Source organism: Numenius arquata, chromosome 9, assembly GCF_964106895.1.
Source record: "Numenius arquata chromosome 9, bNumArq3.hap1.1, whole genome shotgun sequence".
Taxonomy (NCBI): Eukaryota; Metazoa; Chordata; class Aves; order Charadriiformes; family Scolopacidae; genus Numenius; species Numenius arquata.
This window is the reverse complement of record NC_133584.1, coordinates 377,201-397,002: the sequence shown is the minus strand read 5'-3', so window position 1 is coordinate 397,002 and position 19,802 is coordinate 377,201. Positions and strand designations below refer to the sequence as shown.

At 60.6% G+C, this 19,802-nt stretch overlaps 1 protein-coding gene across 1 annotated transcript in view; it reads left to right on the top strand.

Annotated features, from left to right (window-relative positions):
• The first annotated feature begins 6,751 nt into the window (after positions 1-6,751).
• EPHB3 (EPH receptor B3) overlaps positions 6,752-19,802 on the top strand; it is a 48,794-nt gene continuing 35,743 nt past the window's right edge. The window contains exon 1 of the mRNA XM_074153546.1: positions 6,752-6,815. Within this exon, the coding sequence (XP_074009647.1) occupies positions 6,752-6,815 (64 nt within the window). The remainder of the gene's footprint in view (positions 6,816-19,802) is intronic.

Below are 19,802 nucleotides of genomic sequence, written 5' to 3'. Positions count from 1 at the left end.
CCCCCAGGTGAACTGGCAGCCAGGTGAGTGGGGTCCTGGGGCGGGGGGCCGGTGGGCACCCAGTCTGCCCTCCCCACCTGGCAGGGATGGGACAGAGCTAGGACCAGCACGGGGTGGCCATGGGGAGGTGGGGGGCTTGCCTGGGGGTCCCGCTAATGGCTTGTGTTGACATCAGCCATGCTGCCGCCTCTCCATCCTCCTCATCCTCCTCCTCTCTGGGTCCCCATCCCAGGAGCTCCCCAGGGCTCTGGAGGAGCGGGGGTTGTGCCCCCTCCTGCACGGGGATAGGGGCTTCCTGAAGTGAGATGTGGTGGCTTGGGGGACAGTCCCGGTGGCCTGGGTGCACACCCATCCCTGCAGCCGAGCCCGAGGGTCTCTGTGGGGCTGGTACGTCCATGGCAATGGTTCCCGGAGCAAGGTGGGGAGCAGGAAAGGGGGGTGTTGGCAGCAAAGGGGCTGGGGAGACCCAGCAGGAGCTGCAGCAGCAGGGTCTGGCAGCTCCTGACTGTTTTTCCCTGGGGATCATCCTGTCCATCCCATCCCATCCCGCTCTGCACCCCCAGGCAGGCAGCACCCGTGTGGGGGGTTCCCCGGCAAAGTGCCCCCCATGCAGGCAGGGTCCTCGGAGCAGCCCCGTGCCACAGCAGGACCCCCGGGGCAGCCCCCAGCTGGGGCAGCAGCCAGGCACCCCCCAGCACAGCACCCATGGCCCCTGGGGTGGTCTCTGGCTGCCGGCACCCCCTGTGTGGGGTGGTAGGTGATGCCATGGGCCTGGAGGGTGTGCATCCTCCCCCCACATCCCCTGAACCCCCCAGGAGGGTGAGGGATGGCTGCACCCCCCCAGGACCCTGCTGCTGAGGATGGTCTGTGCATCCCTGGGGCTCAGTGACCGACAGCCCAAAAGGACCAGTGCAGCCCGGCTTTTGGGGGCCAGATTTTTGGCCACAGCACCCTGATAGGACCCCTCCAAAGCACCCTGGTTGCTCTGCAGGCAGCCCCGCTGCCGGGGCAGGGGACAGGGTGCCTGTGTTCCCCGGCTGCCTTTGTGGCCATCCTCTTCCTCTGGCTCCCCCATTCCGAGGGGGGGCTGCAGCCGTGTTTGGTTTTTGCAGTCCCGGCTCTGGATTTATTGCTTCCAGGTCTTTGTGTGTGTGTTTGTTAAATGAGAGACGGCTGGTTGAGCCAGCTTCCCACTCCTCCGCCCTGCTCCCGCAGCCCGGAGGGGGTCCTTCGGCCTCGGGGTGACACCTTCCTTCGTGTCTCGTGGCACCCAAACACTCAGCGGGGGCTGTGTGAGCAGGGGACACGTCCGGCGGGGGGTGATGTCCTGTGAAACATGCCCCAATGTCCCTGCTCAGAGTTTAAACCTGTGCCCTGGGTGGTGGGCGCAACGAGGGTTTGGGGAGCAGGTGCTGGTACCACCCTGGGCACCCCCCCCGGGCACTGGGGGACTGGCTGAGGGACCCTGGCTGGCCGTGCTCAAGTTGTCCCCTGTCCCCAGGCTGACGCTCCCCATCTCCTGCAGCTGGAAGACATGAGCTCCCCATTATAGGATATTTCAACCAGACGGAGGGCCTGCGGTGGCTGGGGGGGGTCACGCAGCAGGAGGGGACGGAGATGGGGACAGGATGCGTGAGAGATGAAGGGAGAAGCCAATTTAGGCTGGAATGTAAATACGGTAGCAGCTCCCTGCTCCGCAGGGGCACGTCACCCCCCTCCTGGCCCTGGGACCGGGGTGGGAACCTCCTGTGACAGCTCAGACCTCGCCTGGGCTGAGGCGAGGAGGAGGAGGAGGAGGAGGAGGGACGGTGGCAGCAGCCCAGTCCTACCGCCGCTGCTCCGGCTCTCCCGCAGCGAGGTACCACGTGCGGCACGTCCCCTGGCAGAGGGACGGAGCCTCAGCCACCCCCCCGATAACCCCAAGAATCAACAGCATCATCTCTGCCCCCCCTGGATGCGCAGAACAACAGCTCGGACTCCAGAGGGGAACTCCTCGGCGGGATTAACTCTGAAACCTACCGACAGCACGTGAGGTATCCGTGCTGTCTGCGCCCCTGCCGCTCCTTCCAGCAGCCACCTCTGACTCACGAGCTGTACTCAACACCACTAGATTTGTCTGTGAGAGCAACCCCTGGGGATCAAGAAGTACGGTTTAAAGATGCAAATGTTCTGCAAGATACCCAGATTGAAATGTCTTTTTTTTGTTATTGCTGTTCCTTAGGCTGGAATCCAGGGGTAAGTTTTACAGGAAGCAAGGAAAACTCCTCCAGAATGTGGGACAGAAAAACTTTTTTAAAAGAAAAGACGAAATAAAATAAATAAAAATAAATGAAATAAAAAAATAAAATAAAAACACAATTATTTTTTTTTTTAAGCTTAAACCCACTGGATTTGGAGAAGTTTCCTTCCGCTCACCCAGGGAGCGGGTCAGGTCCCTCTGCTCCTCTGGGGTTTGCAGAGCATCCTGGGGGGACGCCCTCACCAGTGGGTGCCAGGAGCAGGGGCGCAGGATGGACACAGACGCTGGGAGGATTCACCCCCCCGCCCAAGACAGGTTGGTTTTGGGTTTGGTTTTTTTTTTTTAAAATCTTCCACATGGCTTTTCCCCCCCCCCCTCCTTTGGAGGCAGGAGTCATAACTGCGAAAGATGCACATGGAATTTGAATATGAATGATAAGAACAGCTGTGTATATCTATTATGAATGAACATAAACAGAAATGTATAAACTGAGATTTTGGGGGCTTTTGGAAGAATTAGTGCCTTTGTTCCTGGATTTTTTTCCTATCAAAGTCTGAACCAAAGCCCATTAGCCTGGACTTTTCCCGCAGCCGACCAAGCCAGGAGCTTCATTTCGCCCTGGCTCCGAGCCATGCCGAATTCTCCTCAACAGCTCAGTGAGCCCTAATCCCAACAAATTTACCCAGAGAAGTGGGTCTCTTATTACACGGCCTAATTTGAATGCTTTCCAAGGTTAATTTCTGCTCCCTCGCTCTCCAAACATGCCTGCCCCTCCAGAGCCACCCCCCCCTCTACCCCCCTTCCCCAACTCCCCCCGTCAGCGCCAGCCCGGGGGGAGCAGCCCCCCCCTTCACCACGGTGATGGTTTTTAAACGAGAAAATAATGTGATGTGCGTCCCTGGGTGCGGGCTGTGCCCGGAGGGTTTCTTAATGCCGAGCAACTTCCTTTGCAAATTAATTGCAACTTTCGTTTGGGCAAAAATGGGCCTGGAAGCCCCTTCCCCGCAGGCTCTTCCGCACGTGCTGTTACTCGCTTCATCATCCCTTTCCTCCCGCTCTTATTTCTTCCTTCCCCTGCCCCGTGGGACGGTGGCTGCCTGCGAGGGGAGGGGGGGGGATGTCCCACGGGGACGGCAGCTGCGCCGGGGCGAGGGGAGCATCGCGGCTGGGTCCCTTCGGGAAGGAACCAGCCGTGGTGGGAGAGGGGTGGTGGAGGGGGATGAAAGGGAAAGGTGAGGTGGAAAAAGTGTCTGGAGGAGCTGGGAGCCCACCTCGCCCCCCCTGGATGTGTCCCCCCAGGGGTGCTTTCTGCTGGGTTTAAGCTGACAGAAGCAGAGCCTTTCCCCAGCAGCCGTGCCTGGGGGCTCACTAAGGCGTGGGACAGCCCTGGGCTGGGGGTCCTGACAGCAGGGATACCCCCAGTGCGTGTGGCAGGGTGTCCTGCCCGTCCCCCCGCTGCCACGGCAGCTGGGACTCACCCTGGTTGCTCTCCTCTCCTCGCATTTTTCTTCTTTATACTGTTAATGCTTTTGTATTGGCTCACTGGGCAGCACAGGGAGCGCAGCATCCCATCAAAGGGCTTGGGATGTGCCCTGTGCCACGATGGGGGGGAGCTGAGCAGGGCTGGACCACCGGGAGCAGCGCCGGGCTCTTCCCGGCAGAGATGCCACCAAGATGCCCTCTCTCAAGTGCCTCTGCAGGTCACCTCTGCCACCAGGTCCCCCAGCCAGGTGACCTGCTGCTGCTGCTTGCGTCCCCCCCCCAGCCTTGCCGGCCAAGAGTCACCTCGCTGAGCAGATACCCGCGATCGATGATTTTGCTCCAGGCGTACGAGCTGCTCATATCAAAGCTGAGCCACGTCCTCTCTCCTGCCTGTGGTCCTGAGGGTCCCGGCTGAGGGGCGTTCACAGCGGCTCCCCGACACAGAGCCTTTGAGGTGCTGGGAGGGGGTGTTTAGGGAGGGAGAGCACCAGGGCAGGTCTCTGGGTTCGGGTCAGAGGGGCCGGCGCGGTGGGGGGGGGCTCCATCTGCCAGGAGGATGCTGGTCGCTGCTGTAAGGTCAGCCTTAAATAATGGGAATAATAAAAATAAGGCAGCCTGGAGGGAGGGAGAGAGAGAGCAAAGTGAATCCTAATGAGGTTGCACGGACACATCGGCAGGATCATTTCATGGAAATCATTTAAAAAAAAAAAGAAAAAAAAAATTATCAAGCTGAGGGATGTGGGACACAGGGGCCAGGACGCGGTCCCACAAGACCACGACGGTGGCTTGTGTCCCCCTGCCCAGCGGGGTCCCTCACCCCTGAGCTGCTCCTGCCCCACTGGGGAAGGTCCAGGACAAGCCCTGGCCACAGAGGGGGTGGGAAGGGGGCCCAAGGGATGGAGGAGGGAGGGAGAAGCTGCTCGGGGACCGGCACCTTGTCGCCAGCTTTACTGCGAGCCCGAGCGGTGCCTGGTGCCGTGGGGCAGGACGTTTGCTTTTAAGGACAGCCAAAACTTAGCGAGAGCTGGGGTGGCAAACACCAAAAGAGGAAGTTTTAGAATGGAAATAAAACATTAATGCCTCAGAGCTTCAGGGGATCCCCGGTGCCAAGGCAGGAAAGTAATTAGTGCCATAGATGGGGAAATAACCAGCATTTAATGGGAGCGGGGTTAGGGTAGGCTGGAGGGGCTGTGAGGAGGAGGAGGATGGGCAGGGGTCTCTCCAGGAGGTGGCAGGGACCGAGCCTGGAGCCCCTCAGGACGCCTCCAGCCCCAGCAGCACCCGTTTTGCCGGGGGGACACCCCAGCCCTCCTCCTCCTCGCCCCGTCTCCCGCTGGCCCCTGGCCAGGCCACCAGCTCCCCCAAGCGCGGCGGGGACCGGTCCGGCCCCGCACAGCTCCAATTATCCCTGGCTGGAGGCTTTCCAGGAATCCCATCCCCTCTTCCTCCCCAGACCCTGCTCCCCACCCCCCAATCTCCCCCCCCAAGCAATTTGACTTTTATAGTAATAACTTCTGAACCCTGAGCTGGGGCCGTGCCAAGGAAAGCAGCAGAAAACAATGAGATGGGCCTCGGCAGGCGCGGAAACGCCGGCGACCGAGACCGGCCCTGAAATAACTGGTGAGACCTCGGTATTTATTCTGGGAGAAAGTTCCTTCATTCACAATTCGGAGGGGAGATAAATCGCAGGGGCGGGGGGGGGAGCTGGGGCTGCCCTCGTGCATCCCGGTGCCCTGCTGGAAAACCCACACTGGTTTTCTTTTTTTTTAAGGGTGTTTGGGTTCAACTGGAAGTCAGGGCTCAGGCCGCCTGCGTGACCCCCAGGGTGGGCGGCCAGCCCCCCCCGCCCCAGCAGGTTTGGAAGGGAAATGCTGGGAAACGCCACTGTCTGAGGGCTGGGAAAGGCGGTCCCTGCCTGCAGGGTGACAGGGGTGACGGGGACCTCGCAGCGCGGCTCTGGGCGGGACAGGGACGGAGGGTGACCTGGCTGGGGACAAGGGGCATTGCCAGCTCTGTGTGCAGGACATCTCCAGGAGGGGTCCGTGTCCGAGCCCACCCGCCCACCAGCGTCTCCGGGGCAAGGCTCCATCCTGCTCCACCGGCCAGCTCAGCCGTGGTGGCACGGGGCAGCATCGCCATTGTCACCCACCCCACACATCGGCTCTTGGAGGGTGGATGAGGGCAGCAGAGCTTTCCTGGGCCACCCCCCTCCTCCTCCCACCGTGTCACCCAACGGTTTTCCTTTTGGATTTGTCCCCGATGTGTGGAAACAGCGGAGTTGGGGCCCCGGAGCGGCAGAAGAGACCCTGCCTGGTGCTGCCATGGGGGTGGACCCGGTCCTGTCCCTCGCCGGGAGGGGGGCACAGCTTTATGTCAGGAACACAAACAGCCCGGTGCCGGGGAAGCCGTGGCTCGGTCACCGCCACAGCGCTGGCCGTGGGGACGGCAGGGTCCCGGCGGGGTCAGGCACGGGGCAGGAGCAGCCTCCGGCAGCACCAGGGGGGACACACGGCTTCCTCCGTGGCACGGCGCCCGCGCCAGCGAGGCTGGCCCTGCCGGGACACATCCTTCATCCTGCCCGGCAGGAAAGCCTTCGGCCCCGCGCTCCTCCTCGCATGGCTGCGTCCCCTGCCCTCGGCAGCCCCGTGTTTGCCAGCTGACTCCCAGCCTGGCCGCTCTCCGGGCTCTCTGTGCAGCTCGGGATCTTGGCAGGCAGCTCGGGGTCTCACCAGCCGCTATTTCAATGGTTATTTTTTTGTTTTCCCAGCTCAAAAGGGCTCTGCTCTCGCCTTGCTCCCGGCCAGCCTCCAGCCCCGTGGGACCGAGCATGGAGCGAGGGCAGCGGGGAGCATCCTGCGCTGCCGGGGCAGGGGACCACGGGGGGATAAAGGGGACCACGGGGGGATGCAGGGGATGGGGCGGAGGGGAGAGCAGATTCCGTCCCTCCTCCTAAAGGTTCGGTTGGGAAATAGGCACCCGCTCGGTTACTTCGTTAGCTTCAATTAGCAACACTGAAGCTTAGATCCGTTAATGGGCTCCCGCCTGCTGGTGTGTCTCCAAGAGGAGCTTGGCCAGGTTGTCTGCACCAGCAACGGTGAGGGAAGGACGGGGATGAGAGCAATTTAATTAGGAAGCTGTTAAAGAAGGCAAACTGAGCCAGGGTGGGGACAAGGCAAGGTGTCCCTTGCAGATCCCATCACCAACATCTTCTCCCTACGTGGGCTGCGTCTTCCTCCAAGTTGGTGGGGGGGTTCCTCCACAGCCTGGGCTTGGTCATTGATTAAATTAGCCGGGAAGTAACCTATTCCTGATGATGATGTGATGCTGCGACCTTTAGTGTTTTCATTAAAATATACACGTATGTATTTGTTTTCTGTGGTTATGAATGTAATTCCACAACCCACTTAGGAGCCGGTAATTTTCTGGCTGAGGTGGGAAGTTGCTGACGTCTCGTGATACATGACAAGATTGATTGTATTTGCTTACCCTTTAACCTAATAAAGAAAAATAATGTTCCTTGGGCTGGCTAATTCTCTGTAAACTTGGGCTTTGCTTTAAATCAGCTGGAAGTGCAGGCGCTGAACCGTATCGTCCCGAGCTGAGCCGAGGGGGACCTGGTGGGACCGTCGTCCCCGAGAGCATCCAGCACTGAGGGGACTGGGGTGGCCGTGGCAGGGAGGTGGCCTTGTCACCCCATGGGTCCTGCTGACTAGGAAAGCACTAACGAATTTGCTGCTAATCGTGTTATCACCAGCATGCCTGAGCATTGCTGGGGCAGCAAACCCGAGGACAGGGAGCCCTTCAGAGGCAGCTGCGCCCGCTCTGAGGTGTCCAGGTCCCCCTTCTCCCACCGCAGGGTCTGGGTGGCCTCAGGAAAGGAGGGGGCTCTGTAGGACAAACCCCACCAGGGGATGCTGTGGGGGCGAGGGAGGGAGCTGCCCTGGCTGAAAGCTGGGCTGGTGGCCCAGCACTGGTGCCCAGGTCACCTTCGGCATCTTTCCTGGCCAAAAAATGGGCTCTCCAGGTGCTCTCCCCAACTTCACAGGGGAGGTGGTGCTGCCAAGAGGGGTCCTGCCATCCTCCCCAACCATCTTCTTCACCCTCCCTTCCCGGGGACAGGACAGCCCTCTCTGTGGGGGAGAAGGAACTAAGCAGGGCCAGCAATGTCCCTACAACACTGTTCCCCTCCATTACTCACTCACCCGTGGGGGGAACATCATGCCAGGCTTGTTCTTGCTCCGATACCGAGCCCTACGCCCGGCTCAGCTCCTCTCAACTTCTCCAGAGTAAAACGCAGAGAAAATGGGGTGAGTGCAGCCCCCCAGGGCATCAGGGAATCACATTGCCCAAGGGCAGCGGGTGATGCTCAAGGGCGATGGGTGATGTCCAGGGTCAATAGGTGATACCCAGGGGCGATGGGCGATGCCCAGAGGTCATGGGTGATGCCCAGGGGTGATGGGTGATGCCCATGGCATCATGACCCCAACCCAGGGACACGGAGGCGATAGGGTTGGAGCTCAGGGAAGGGTTTTGCCCCCTCGGCACCAGGCAGCTGCCCTGAGGCTGTGCTGCAGTGATGGGCTGCCAGGGAGCTGCCCCCCTGCCCAGCGCTGGTTTGCCAACTGGGAATTGCCTTTGCCTTTGCCAGTGTGTGCTTAAAAATAACCCACGCGCTTGTCAAGGTTATAAACAGAGAACAAATTACTTTCTGAGTTGATTAAAGGGCTCATCGTGGCTGCGCTCGCGTACGGCCAGGACGAGCCGGAGCCTGGCGCGTTAATTTGCAGTCGGCAGTTCCTGTGCTAATAAGGGCTTGATGAGCTGCCTCCACTTACCCTCAACGCCGGCCCCTCCGAGCAACACTTGGCTGCGCCCCGAGGCCTTCGGGGCTTTCTGCCTTTTCAAAAATGGCTTTTTTTTTTTTTTTTTTGCCTTTCCATTGCTTTTGGGCAATGCCGTGTCCGGAGCTGCCCCGGAACCACTGGACCAAATCTCCGGCGGATTTGACCGGGTCCCCAGGGCAGCTGAGGGAGGATGGGCACCAGCACACCCCCAAAATCCAGCTGCAGGAAGCAAAACCCACCCGTGATCACCGATCGTTGCCAGGGGCTGTTCCTCATGCCGGTGCCACAGCCGTCCTCGCCGCTCCGCATCGTCACCCCACGAGGCTGCAGCCACCACAGGATCTCTGTGCCCAAAAAGAGGTTTCCAAATATAACCAGCCCCCTCGCCTCCCCCACCCTCCCCTTCCAGCTTTCTGGGAAAATCCCTTTCTGCCTAAAATTATCCAGATGTGCTTTACAGCTCGAGGGGAGTTTGCGGGGGAAAAAAATAAAAAAATAAAAAAATAAAAAAGCAGGAGTTTGGGTGGATGAGACGTTTCCTGGAGTGTGGGGCTAGGAGCTGGATCCACTTTGGAGCCGCCCCGCACAGCTCGGGCACCCGCCGCTGCCAGAGCTCTGCTCAGGCCCCATCGGTTTGATCCCTTAATGAGAACTCGGGAACCAGGGCTTTTTTTATTATTTTTTTTCCTTCTTTTTATTTTTTAATTCATCCTGTGTGCTGGGGAAAGGAGGAAAAGGATTTGCTAATGAGGCTGCTGCTTCCCATCGCCCCGGCTCTGGATGCTGTGCCCAGCTTTAGTGGCTTCTGTAGAGCATCCCCCCAGGACCCCAAGAGCATCCCAAGGAGCTGGCTCCCCCTCCCTCCAGGAACGATATTTGGGGCCAAACAGTGCAAAGCACCCTGTTTTCCCCCGGGAGAGCGGCTCCAAGGACTAAGACAATTTGGGGGCTCCTCGCCCTGGGCACCCTCTGAGTAATTAATGCGTTTTTGGTGGGGATGGCCCAGCGGTGGGTGGGGGCTCCTGGGCGGGGGCTTCACTTAAATCCCAGCAATTTGCTGGCTCTGCCACTCTCAGTTGTGCCTAATTATACCCAGGGCAGTGTCTGACATTAATTTGTTGCAGTATTCGTGTAGGGAGCACTAGACGTTTTGGGGAGGGATTTAAGAGCAGCCTTCAGCTCCTTTGCCCTCGCGATCTGCTGCGAGACACAGACAGCCGCGCTTGGCCGCCTGGATACCTGCCTACATTGGAAAAATCAGTTATTTTGAAGTGCTAAATACTATTATTTTTATCTGCAATCATTTTGCAGAAGGAAAATTAGAGGCTGCACCCAGGCATCTTTGGGGGGAAAAAAGAAAAAAAAAAAAAGGAAATATTGTCCCTCTTTGCTCCCAGCCGCCCTTTTCAGGCTCTGAGCTATAAAATAAGATTGACAGCAGCTTCAAGACACTGGCAGCAAAGCACAGGCCAGGTCGGGAGCCTGCGGAGCCCTCCGGAGGAGAGGATTCCCAGGAAGCAGGCTGAGGAGCCGCCGGTGTGGATGGAGCCGCACGGTGTCAGGTGTTTAACCGTCCGGATGGAGCGCTTTGAGGAGATCACGGCTTTGCCAGATAAGAGAAATTCAAGGGATGTGCTATACTTAGAGTTTCAAAACACACTTGGCATCAGCGCAGATCAAAGCAGCCGAGCGGTGCAGGCAGCATCCCGGAATAGAAGGCAAAAGAGGGAAAAGATTTGGAATTTACTGGGAGGGAGGGGAAAAAAAAAAAAAAAAGATTAAAAAAAAAAATACACTGAAACCAACAGCACGAGGCTGCGGAGCTAAAAATAGCAAAGAAGGTATTAGCTCCGTGCTCAGGCTGACACCCAGCTCCGGGAGAAACCTCCCGCCCGGATGGGGATGGATGCGCAGGGAAACCACCGCTCCCAGCAGAAACCAGTGGGGACCAGTAGAGTCTGGGTGAGCCCCAGTTGGGCCTGTCCCCCTCACGTCAGGTGGTCTGCATCCCACGGGCAGCTGCTCCAAGGACCTGGGACTTGTGCGTGGTCCCCCTCTCCCCGGGGACATGGCTGTCCTCTCAGTGTCGGGGGGCAGCGGGGCTGGGACCCCAACTCCGCTCACAGCACCCCAGGGGTGTGCGGAGCCAAGACGCCCCACACCGGCTCCTTCCTCCTCCTCACCTTGTGCTCAGAGTGGCAGCGACAAACCCGCCCCTTATCACCCAGGCCAGTGGCACCCAAAATGCATCTCCCGCCAGCCCGGGGGGTACCAGGGAGGGCATGGTGACCCCCCCTGTGCCTACATGGTACCCGTGGTCAGGGCTGTGTTTTAGGAGGAGCTCCCCATGCCATGCCGAGCCAGCAGGGGGGAAGCCTGCCCTTCAAAGAGCCCCCCAAAAGCACTCCCAGGTCATGTGGGTCATACCCCAAACCTGGGGGTGCTGGGGGGACCCCTCTACAGCACCATCCCCAGTCTGCCGGGTGACAGGTCTCAGCTGGGGGAGACCAGAGGCGGGGAAAACCCCACGGAAGGACACCTGCGAGTGATGGAGGGGAGGGGGGGCTCCTACAACCAGCTTGAGTGGCCCCAGCTGTGCGGTGGGGGCTTTCCCTACGGAGCAGCAGGGTCTGGGCTGGAAGCGAAGAGGGGGCTTTGCTCCTCCTGTCCCCCTCCTGCTTGTGGGTTCCAAGGGTGAAGGGATCCTGTCCTCCCAGGGGACGAAGGAAGAATATTTCTGAAGTATCTCAAGCCATAGAGCTCTCTTCCAGGTGAGTGCAATCAAGCTAATTGCAGCCCTGCAGAGGAAGAGCCTGCTGGAGCCGGGGGGGTTGGTTCCACAAACCCCATGGACACCGGCAAGTCCCACGGTGGCTGGGAAGGGGCTGGATCCTGCTCCCCTGCAGTGATGGAAAGAAAAAGGGCTGGATCCCGGGGTGACAGCGTGTGCCATGGGGACACCCAACCCCAAGGATAGGCATCCTGGGGTACCAATGAGCCGGTCCCCGTCCCCAGGCTGGCACCTCACCCTGCCACGTGCTTGGCATGGGATGCTGGGGTACATGCCGGGGGTTGGGGTACATGCCAGCGTCAGGGTGTGTACCAGGGTGTCGGGGTGCCAGGGTACATGCTGGGGGTTGGGGTACATGCCAGGGGCCAGCCAGCCCCACCACGTGCCGCTGGACTTCCTCTCGGCTGTGCCAGGCCCTTCCCTGGCAGCCGGGTTTGAGGTGAGGCATTAACACTGGTATCTCTGTTAATACTGCTATAAAGAAATAAAGGTAACTTGATTGCGGAAAGGCGGGGAGAGTGGCGGGTTTGGAGCCCTTCCACGGCGCTGCTATTAGAGAGCTCGAAATGAGAGTTATTAAATTACTGCCAGGTACTGCAGGCTTTTCCTAACAGGGAGACTTCGGCTTGGCTCAGAAACTTAAGCTCTGGATCGTTCAGGTTAATTAAAAGGGAACTGGACATCTTCCAGGGCCTCTTTTCTGACGGCTGCCCCCTCCCCGCCAGGGCCCGGGCAGAGTGTGCCATGGGCACCCGCGCGGCGTCATCCCCCCGGCATGCTCGGGGACATCGGCACCAGGCTGGGGAGCCAGGGCTTGGTGTCCCACAGGGATGGTGACCTGAGTGCCACCAACCGTCCACGCGTGCCTCTGTGCCATCCCTCCTGGGATGCCGTCCCCGGACCCACGGAGCTGGGGAGGTGCTGTGGGGCTAGGATCGGGACCCCCCAACCTTCCCCTGGGAAGGGGCTCTGGGAACCCACCACGGGCAGTAGCCAGAGGCTTTTGTGATGCTCGTGGCAATGGCTGTGGCTCTGCCCTTGCCCATTGCCCCCGGTCCCAGCAAATTCCCAGTTCCTTCCTTGGGAAACGGGGGGGGTGAGGACAGCACAGTGAGGGGCAGCTGGGGAGGGAGGCAGGGGGCAAGAGGGCGACCAGGGTCCTCCCTGCCCCTCTCCCCACCCTCCTATTGCGTTGTTCTTGGCATCTGTGGCCGGGCATGTTCCAGCCGCTGCACGACTGGCCCGTTTTTCAGGATCCATGTGGCCTCTCATCAGGGAGAGCAGCAAACCCGGGGGGGGGGGGGCTGGCTTTGGAGGGGATTGCCTTCTCGGGGGGGTGGGCAAGGGGGGAAGAGCAATGTTCCTTTCCCTGGCGCCCCGCCGTCCCCGCCGGTGCTTCGACTCCCGCATCACCCTCTGCGGGGATTTTCCATTTTCCTGCTGCCCCCCCCCGGGGGATGGAAGGTTCTGGCAGCCCCCTCCCCTCGCCCTGGAGGGGATCACCTGCAGAGTGGCCTTTGCGGGGCCGGGGGGGGCAGGCAGGTGGCTGTGCTGTATGCCCCCCCCCCGCCCTCCGCCCGGGCTGGGAACGGGAGGCAGAGGGGCCGCGGGGGCTGCGCTGACCCTGGCTCCCTCCCTCCCTGCCCGGCTTTGATTCCCCGGCTGCGGGGGGGGGAGAAGAGTGTCGGGCTGTGAGAGCCCCCCCCGGCAGGGCTCGCTCCTGCTCCTCCCGGCGATGGAGGGGTCCCTGGGGGGCGGTGGGGCTGAGCCGCCTCTCCCCCCCCCTCCGGTGCACCCCGTGTCCCCGGGGAAAGGAAGAGCAGCCGGGGACGGGCAGGGTCGGGAGGGTCCATCCCTCTGCCCATCGAGCACCCCGGGGAGGGGGACACGGGGTAACCCCCGGGGAGGAGGACGTGGGGTGGCCCCCAGCTCTGGCTGCCGCGGTGGGGAAGGGTCCTGTCCCCATCCCCTCCCCAAAACCAGCTTTGGGAGAGCAGGGAAGACCCCCCCCCAACCCTGGGACCCCTTCACCCAGCCCCGAATTTCCCGGTGACGGAGGGGTGCCTGGCTTTGGGACAAACACCCCCCAGAGGGTGTCCCCAGCAGGACGGTGGGTGCTGGGGGGGCGGTGGGTGAATTGGGGTGATGCAGCCGCTTGCTGGCACCCAGCAGCCCCCTGCCCCAGCTGAGTTTTGGGGCCGGTCTGGGGCAGAGGGGCGGGTAAATACTGCTCGCAGCTCTGTTGTTAGTGAGTCAAACCCCCCCCTCCCCCTCCCCAAAAAGGCTTTTTGGACTCATTTTCCCAGAGAGAGTTTAATGGGGTTTGTCGTGCCAAAACCCCAAGCTCTGCCTCACTTTCATCCCCTAATGCAAGCCATATATCAGGAGACACTGAGGGAGCAGAGAGGGTTTTGACAAGGGGATCCTGCGAACAATCAGCCAATACCCCCCCTCTCCCCCCTACCCCCGGCATGTGCCCCCCCACCCCACCCCCAAGTTTTGTGCATTCCTGGTAATGTCAACAGCAAGGGAGGGCTCACAGCCTGGCTCAGACACGGGGACCCTGTCTGGGGATGAGCCCTAATGGCACCCTGCTCGGGGGGGGGGGGGGGCTTTGGGGGTGTCATTTGAAGGGTCTGGAGCATCAGCATTGGCATTGTGTCCTTGGGGAGAGGATCCCTGACACCAGTCGTGTCCCCACACATCCCTGTCCCATGCATTTGGAGGTGGGGGGGGCTCCAGCCCAGCCTAATTTGTCCATTTTTTCCCCAGAAAAGCCACACCACCATCCCCCTCCCTCCCCCCCCCCCCCCCCAGCCCCGGCCAAAACAGCCTTCCTCCAAGCAAGCTGTGAGGTGAGGACAGAGGGCGCAGCCCTGGCACCGACAGCATCCCGAGGGGGGGTTGGGGTCCTTTGGGTGCTGACCACCGGGTCTGCCCCCTTCCCCAGGCACCCCAGGGTGTCTCCATCCCATGGTCCTCTTCAGGGGGAGGGACGCAGCCTCATAGCCCCTGGCAAGGTAAGGGTGGCCCGAGCAGCGGGCTGGGACTTTGGCACCTTATTTTGGGCATCATCAGGCATGGCGGAGCTCAGGGCAGTTTGGTACCGGGCACTGTCTCCAGGGTCAGCCTGGGAAGGGAGAACCATGGGTGGGTACCGTTTTTGGGGTCCTCTGAGGCATGGGGAAACCTGGAGGACTAACTACTTAACTTTTCTGGATGTAAATGCCCACGCATTTTCTTGCTGGGCTCATTATCAATGGGGCTTTCATCTCTCCCGGAGGATGGTGGCCAAGTACGGCACCGTGTCACCTTGGAGGGGACCTGGGCATGCGGTTTCGTTCCCATGTGCTTTGCTCACCATCCCGGGAGAAATGCAAACCTGCCCCAGGCAGGGCCGGGGGCCCCAAACTGGGCTCACCTCAGCCTTCCAAGGTGGGGGGGAATAATTACCAAGCCAAAGCACCTCCCCAGGGAGAACTTTGGGAACAAATCCTGGCCTTGGCTCAGCGTGCAGAAATGGGAAAGCTCCTGGAGGTTTTCCTTCAGCCCATCCGTTGGGCAGCGTTGATCCCCAGCAGCATTGAGGGACGTGGTAGCCAAGGTGCCACCGGTGCTGGTCCCTGACCCCAAGGCTGCAGCTGGAGGAGCGGCCACAGCCGGGAACATCTGGGTGTGGAGGAGGAGGTGCCGGCAAAGGGGATGGCGGGGAGGCTTGTGTGTAGGGCCGGTGGCAGCTGAGGTGTCCTTGGAACAGTCCCAGGCCAGCGGGAGAAACAGCGGGAGTGCCTGGGGGAGTCTCCAAGGAGAGAAGAAGTTGGGATGGGGGTGAGTGGGCTCGGGATGAAGAGGAGACACCCTGGTGGGGACAGGGACCCCGTGGGGCCACCTTCCTGGTTCCCGCCCCAGCGGGGACAGAGATTCAGGGGGAATGGGGCTGCTCCCCTCCATCGCCTGTGTGCCCCCAGCAAGGGCCCGAGCAGGGACAGGAGATGGGGACCCCCAAAAGCAGGGAACGGGTGTGCTTTTCTGGGGTTATTTCCCCTTCCGTCTTTGTTGGGTGTTAGATGTCCCCATGGGAGTGGGGATACCCTGTCCCCGGGGGAACCTTCCCCAGGGACCAGCCACAGAGTGGCACCAGCCACTGAGTGCCCACCATCCCCCCATGCACCCCCAGTGGGTCTCACCATAGGTCCGGCGGTGCTGGGTGGCCCTGAGGGTCCCCAGAGAATTTGTAGGGGGCTGAGGGCATCTGCCAGGGTTTTATTTGCTGCGACCAGCCCTCGGTGGCCCTGGGGTTTTACGAGGCAGCCGATGCGGCTGCTTCCTCCTGGGCTGCAGCAATAAAGCTTGCCGGGGGGGGTCAGAGGTGACACCGACTGCTCTTAAGTGGGTGAAAACTGGTGGTCTGGGATGGAAACTGAACTTCTTGAGCCATAATCAGAACCAGCGGGGTTAAATTCCGAGGGCTGGATGCCAGGGGACTTAGCCTAAACATCTCTCCCGTCCTGCTCCCTCTGTCCTGAACAGTGGGGGCTGTTTGGGAAAGGGGTCCTGCGGCCCCTGCGACACATCTCCTGCTGCTCCGTCGCCGGGGCCTCCTGGTTTCCTCTGTCTCGGTGTGCTGTTGTGCTGGGGAAATCCCTGGGAAATGGGGAGAGACCCGCGAAGGGACGTGGAGCCGGAGCAGCTGCTGGTTTGGGGGCTCCGCAAAGCCCCGGGGTGAGGCTGGTGCTGGAAAGCTGAGCCCTGAAATCATTGGGTTTTTTCTGCCCTGGCGCTGTCTGAAGGGTTGGCCGGTTGGTTGGGGTGTGTGTTTGTAGTGAGCTATCAAAGGAGGCCTCGGCGGTGGTGCACGCCGCTTCTGAAAGAGGGCCTGCCCCGCAGCCAGCGCCGGGTCGAGCCACGGCACGTCCCCATCAGCATAACCCGTCCTACCGGTGGCGGCTCTGGAGGCCAGCCAGCATTCCCGAGGGATCACCTGCCCTGCCCCAAAACAGGCTCCAGCATCACAGGGTGCTCCCAGGAGAGCCCCAGGAAGGTCTTTCTGCAGGGGGGATGCAGTGGGACATGGCCAAAATGTGGCCATGGAGAGGCCGAGGAGATGCACCATTGCATTTCCTCGGTCGTGGGAAGCCAACAGAGATACCACCACCACCAGAAAAGGAGAGTAAAGAGATGCAAACATGGGCAGGCATCTCAAGGTCCTGATCCAGGAGACCCAGCTGGACCTTTCATGGGCTGGTTTCCCCGTTGGCCAACCCAACAGGGAGGTGGGAAATCCCTTGGTGGTGTCCTCCATCCAAAGCCACCCTGGTCCCGGCGTCTGTCCAGGCATCTGTTCTATGACTCTATGACCCGGGCACCCCGTCCCACCATCTTCTGGCTTCCACCTCCAGCCCGTGGGCGCAGAGCCCTTCCCACCGTGGCAGGAGGTCAGCGTGGGGCCAGGCGGGCTGCTGAGCCCCAGCATCGCTGTGTGGTTTATTACGCTCATTAATGATGTGGAGGAGGCAGCGTGTTAGCAAAAAACGTGACATATTTAGGTTAGTGGAGGCTGAGGGACTCCGCTGCTGCGGGAAAGGATTGCGCCAAGATATATGACATTCACCGTGGGCCCGGGCGAGATGATGCATCTTGGATAGACTAATCAAGATAATTCACATATATTGTCCTAAATTAATTACAGCCACTAAGAACAAGCCCAACGTGTCGATGCCGACAGCTCAATTAAGAGCTCTTATTCAATATGTGCTGGTGGTCAAAAGAGCAGAGGGAAGATCACGACGGGCAGAGAGCGCGGAGCAAAGCGGTGGAAATATTTATTGCGGGACCGCTGCTGAAATCAACCACGAGGGCGGTGGGCACGGGGGGGGTGAGGGGCTAAAAAGGCTCAAAGAGGGACCTGCTCTGGCCCTCCCTTCCTGAGAACCCCTTAAAAACGGGAGAGGGCAAGCGTATGTAGCAGATTTTTAAATAAGGGGGGGAGGGAGGGTGAAAAAAAGGAGCTATTTTAAAAGGCCAGTGCTATTTGGGGGGAGCAGGAGCAGCAGTTCCCGTCCTGGGGGGCAGTGACCCGGGGGAGGAGGAAGAGGAGGATGCGCCCAGCTCTGCCTGCAGTGGGTGAGACCCGGACGCTGCATCCCGGCTCCAGAACGGATGGGGAAAAACGGGAGCGGGCTCAGGAAGAGGGGAAGCTGCCTGTGGGGGGGAGGCTAAAGCCCACCCCTCCCCGTTTAGTCTATGGCGGGCGAGGCCGGGATGTGGCTCCAGCACAAACCTCCACGGGGAAGGGGTTTCTTTCAGCCAAAAACTCATATTGAGATCCCAGAGGGGGTCTCCTCCCCGCAGCCCCCCTTCCGCTCGGGGTCCCCCTTCCCCCCAGTGCTGCGATGCTCGGGGCGGGGGGGGGACTTGGACCCCGACACCAGGCTCCCCGTGCCCGGGGGGGGAAGGTTTCGCGCCCGAGCCCAGCAGCGGCTGCGGGAAATCCTGGGGCCGATTCCTCCCCCCACCCCCCGCCAGGCTCCGGCCACCGTCCCACAACCTGTTTTCATTCCTGTTTCATGAGATGTGAATAATGAATGAGAAACACAATGCGGGGAGGATAAGATGAATATATATGTGTATGTATACTCACACGCACGCACATATATATAGTGTTAAAAGGAATTAAGGCTCAAATGTTAGGGGGAAACTGTGGTACGGAAGCTGTGAAAATGTGGGGCAGAGGGGGGGGGCAGAGGGGAGGGTCCTCAAAGGTGACAGAGGGGGTTTGAGGGATGCAGAGGATGGGATGTAGGTGTTGTCCCCTATGGAGGGAGGGCCAGGCAGGCTGTCCCGCAGAGCCCTCGGGGTCCGGGTCCAGCCTCCTGCCCACGCAAAGTCCATCACCGGCTGCATCAGGCCTCCCAGCCACCAGCCAGACCTGACGAGCACTAATTGGCAGTAATTAGCCCTCCTGCAGGGCCTTGACTGTCCCAGAGAGCCCATTGCAACCTGCTGCCTCAAGAAGGGGGCTGGTGAGCTCCTGCCCCACCTGGGGTGAATCCCCCGGCATCGCCCTGGATGGGGGAGACAGGGATGGGGACAGGGATGGCTGCTGTCACCTTCCCCCATCCCCGGCTCCCTGGGGCCAGTCACTGGAGCCATGGGCAACCAGCTGTTTTCCTGGGACCAGGAAGACCCCACAGACCCAGCCTGGAGAGATCCCACTGTGCAGCCCCTTGGCTACTACAGTTCCAGCCCGTGGCCAGACAGAGGTAGGGAGAGGGATGGACACGGGGACAGGGAGCTGGAAGGTGGCTGGTGACGTGGCTGCAGGCAATGGCTCCTGAGCTCGGGCACCAGCCTGGTCACACCTTCCCTCGCTGGGGACACAGGGCACCTGGGAGTCTCCCACGGCCATGGCTGGCATTGCAGGGAATGAATTTGCATGTTCTCTGCACCCCGGCAGGAGTGGGCCCCCGTGGCCCACCCTGACCCCGTAACAGGAGTGTCTGTGCTGGGGTCCCCATGCACTCGCTGTCACCTGCACCCCCACCAGCCCCTGTGTCCTGGTGGCACTTTGAGTGATGTACCCAGTGGTACAGGGGGCTCCGATCCGTCCCCTCGGTTGCATGTTCCCCCAGCAAAGACCGTGCCGTGCCATGCCACGTGGTGGCTTCACAGGGGGTGACAGAGACTGCAGCTGCCCCCCCTTCTAGCCCAAGAGAGGGGCATTTTGGCGTTTTCCTCCTCCCCGCCCTGGTGTTCCAGCTTTTCAATCTGCTTCACCCCAAAAACACCCTCATAAAAAAAAAACCCCGCTGGAGCCTTTCTCCGCACGGTGCCCTGCCACCGTCCCCGCCAGCTCATGTCCCCACCACCGGGACTGGGTACCAGGCTGGCATCGCTGACAGGACGAGGTTTGCCCCCCTCCCCCCCGGCTCATCCCAGCCCGGTGGTACCTGTGCCCGCTGGGGCTGGGGGACGGCAGGGGCTCCCGCTCCGGCCCATCCTGCCTTTTGTCCCGTGGAGTTGGTGGTTCTCGGTTTCCCAGGTCTAATTTATCACCTGGCTTTTGATAAATGGGTCGTTTCCCGTCCCCAGCCCCAGAGACAATTGCAAAGGCCTCTGGCACGGAGCCACCAGGCTCCTTCCAGCTCCATCCCGAGTTCATCAAAGGCCAAAGACGAGACGCCGTTTCCCCAAACAGTAAAAGTGTCAGAGAAAGAGGCGCGTTGGGAAGCCTCGGTGACAGCCAAGTGCTTAATTAGTGGTAATGCAGAGTTTACGGCCCCCTCGTTTCAGGGAAGGGTGCAAAGGGTGAGAGGGGTCTCTCTGCTGCTCAGTGACCCGTGATGTCCTCCGGTGAGGCGGTGCTGGCAAAGGGGACAGGGACATCCCAGCCTGGCAGCTGCAACAGTGACGTCCCATCCTGAGAGCATCTCTCGTGCCACAGCCC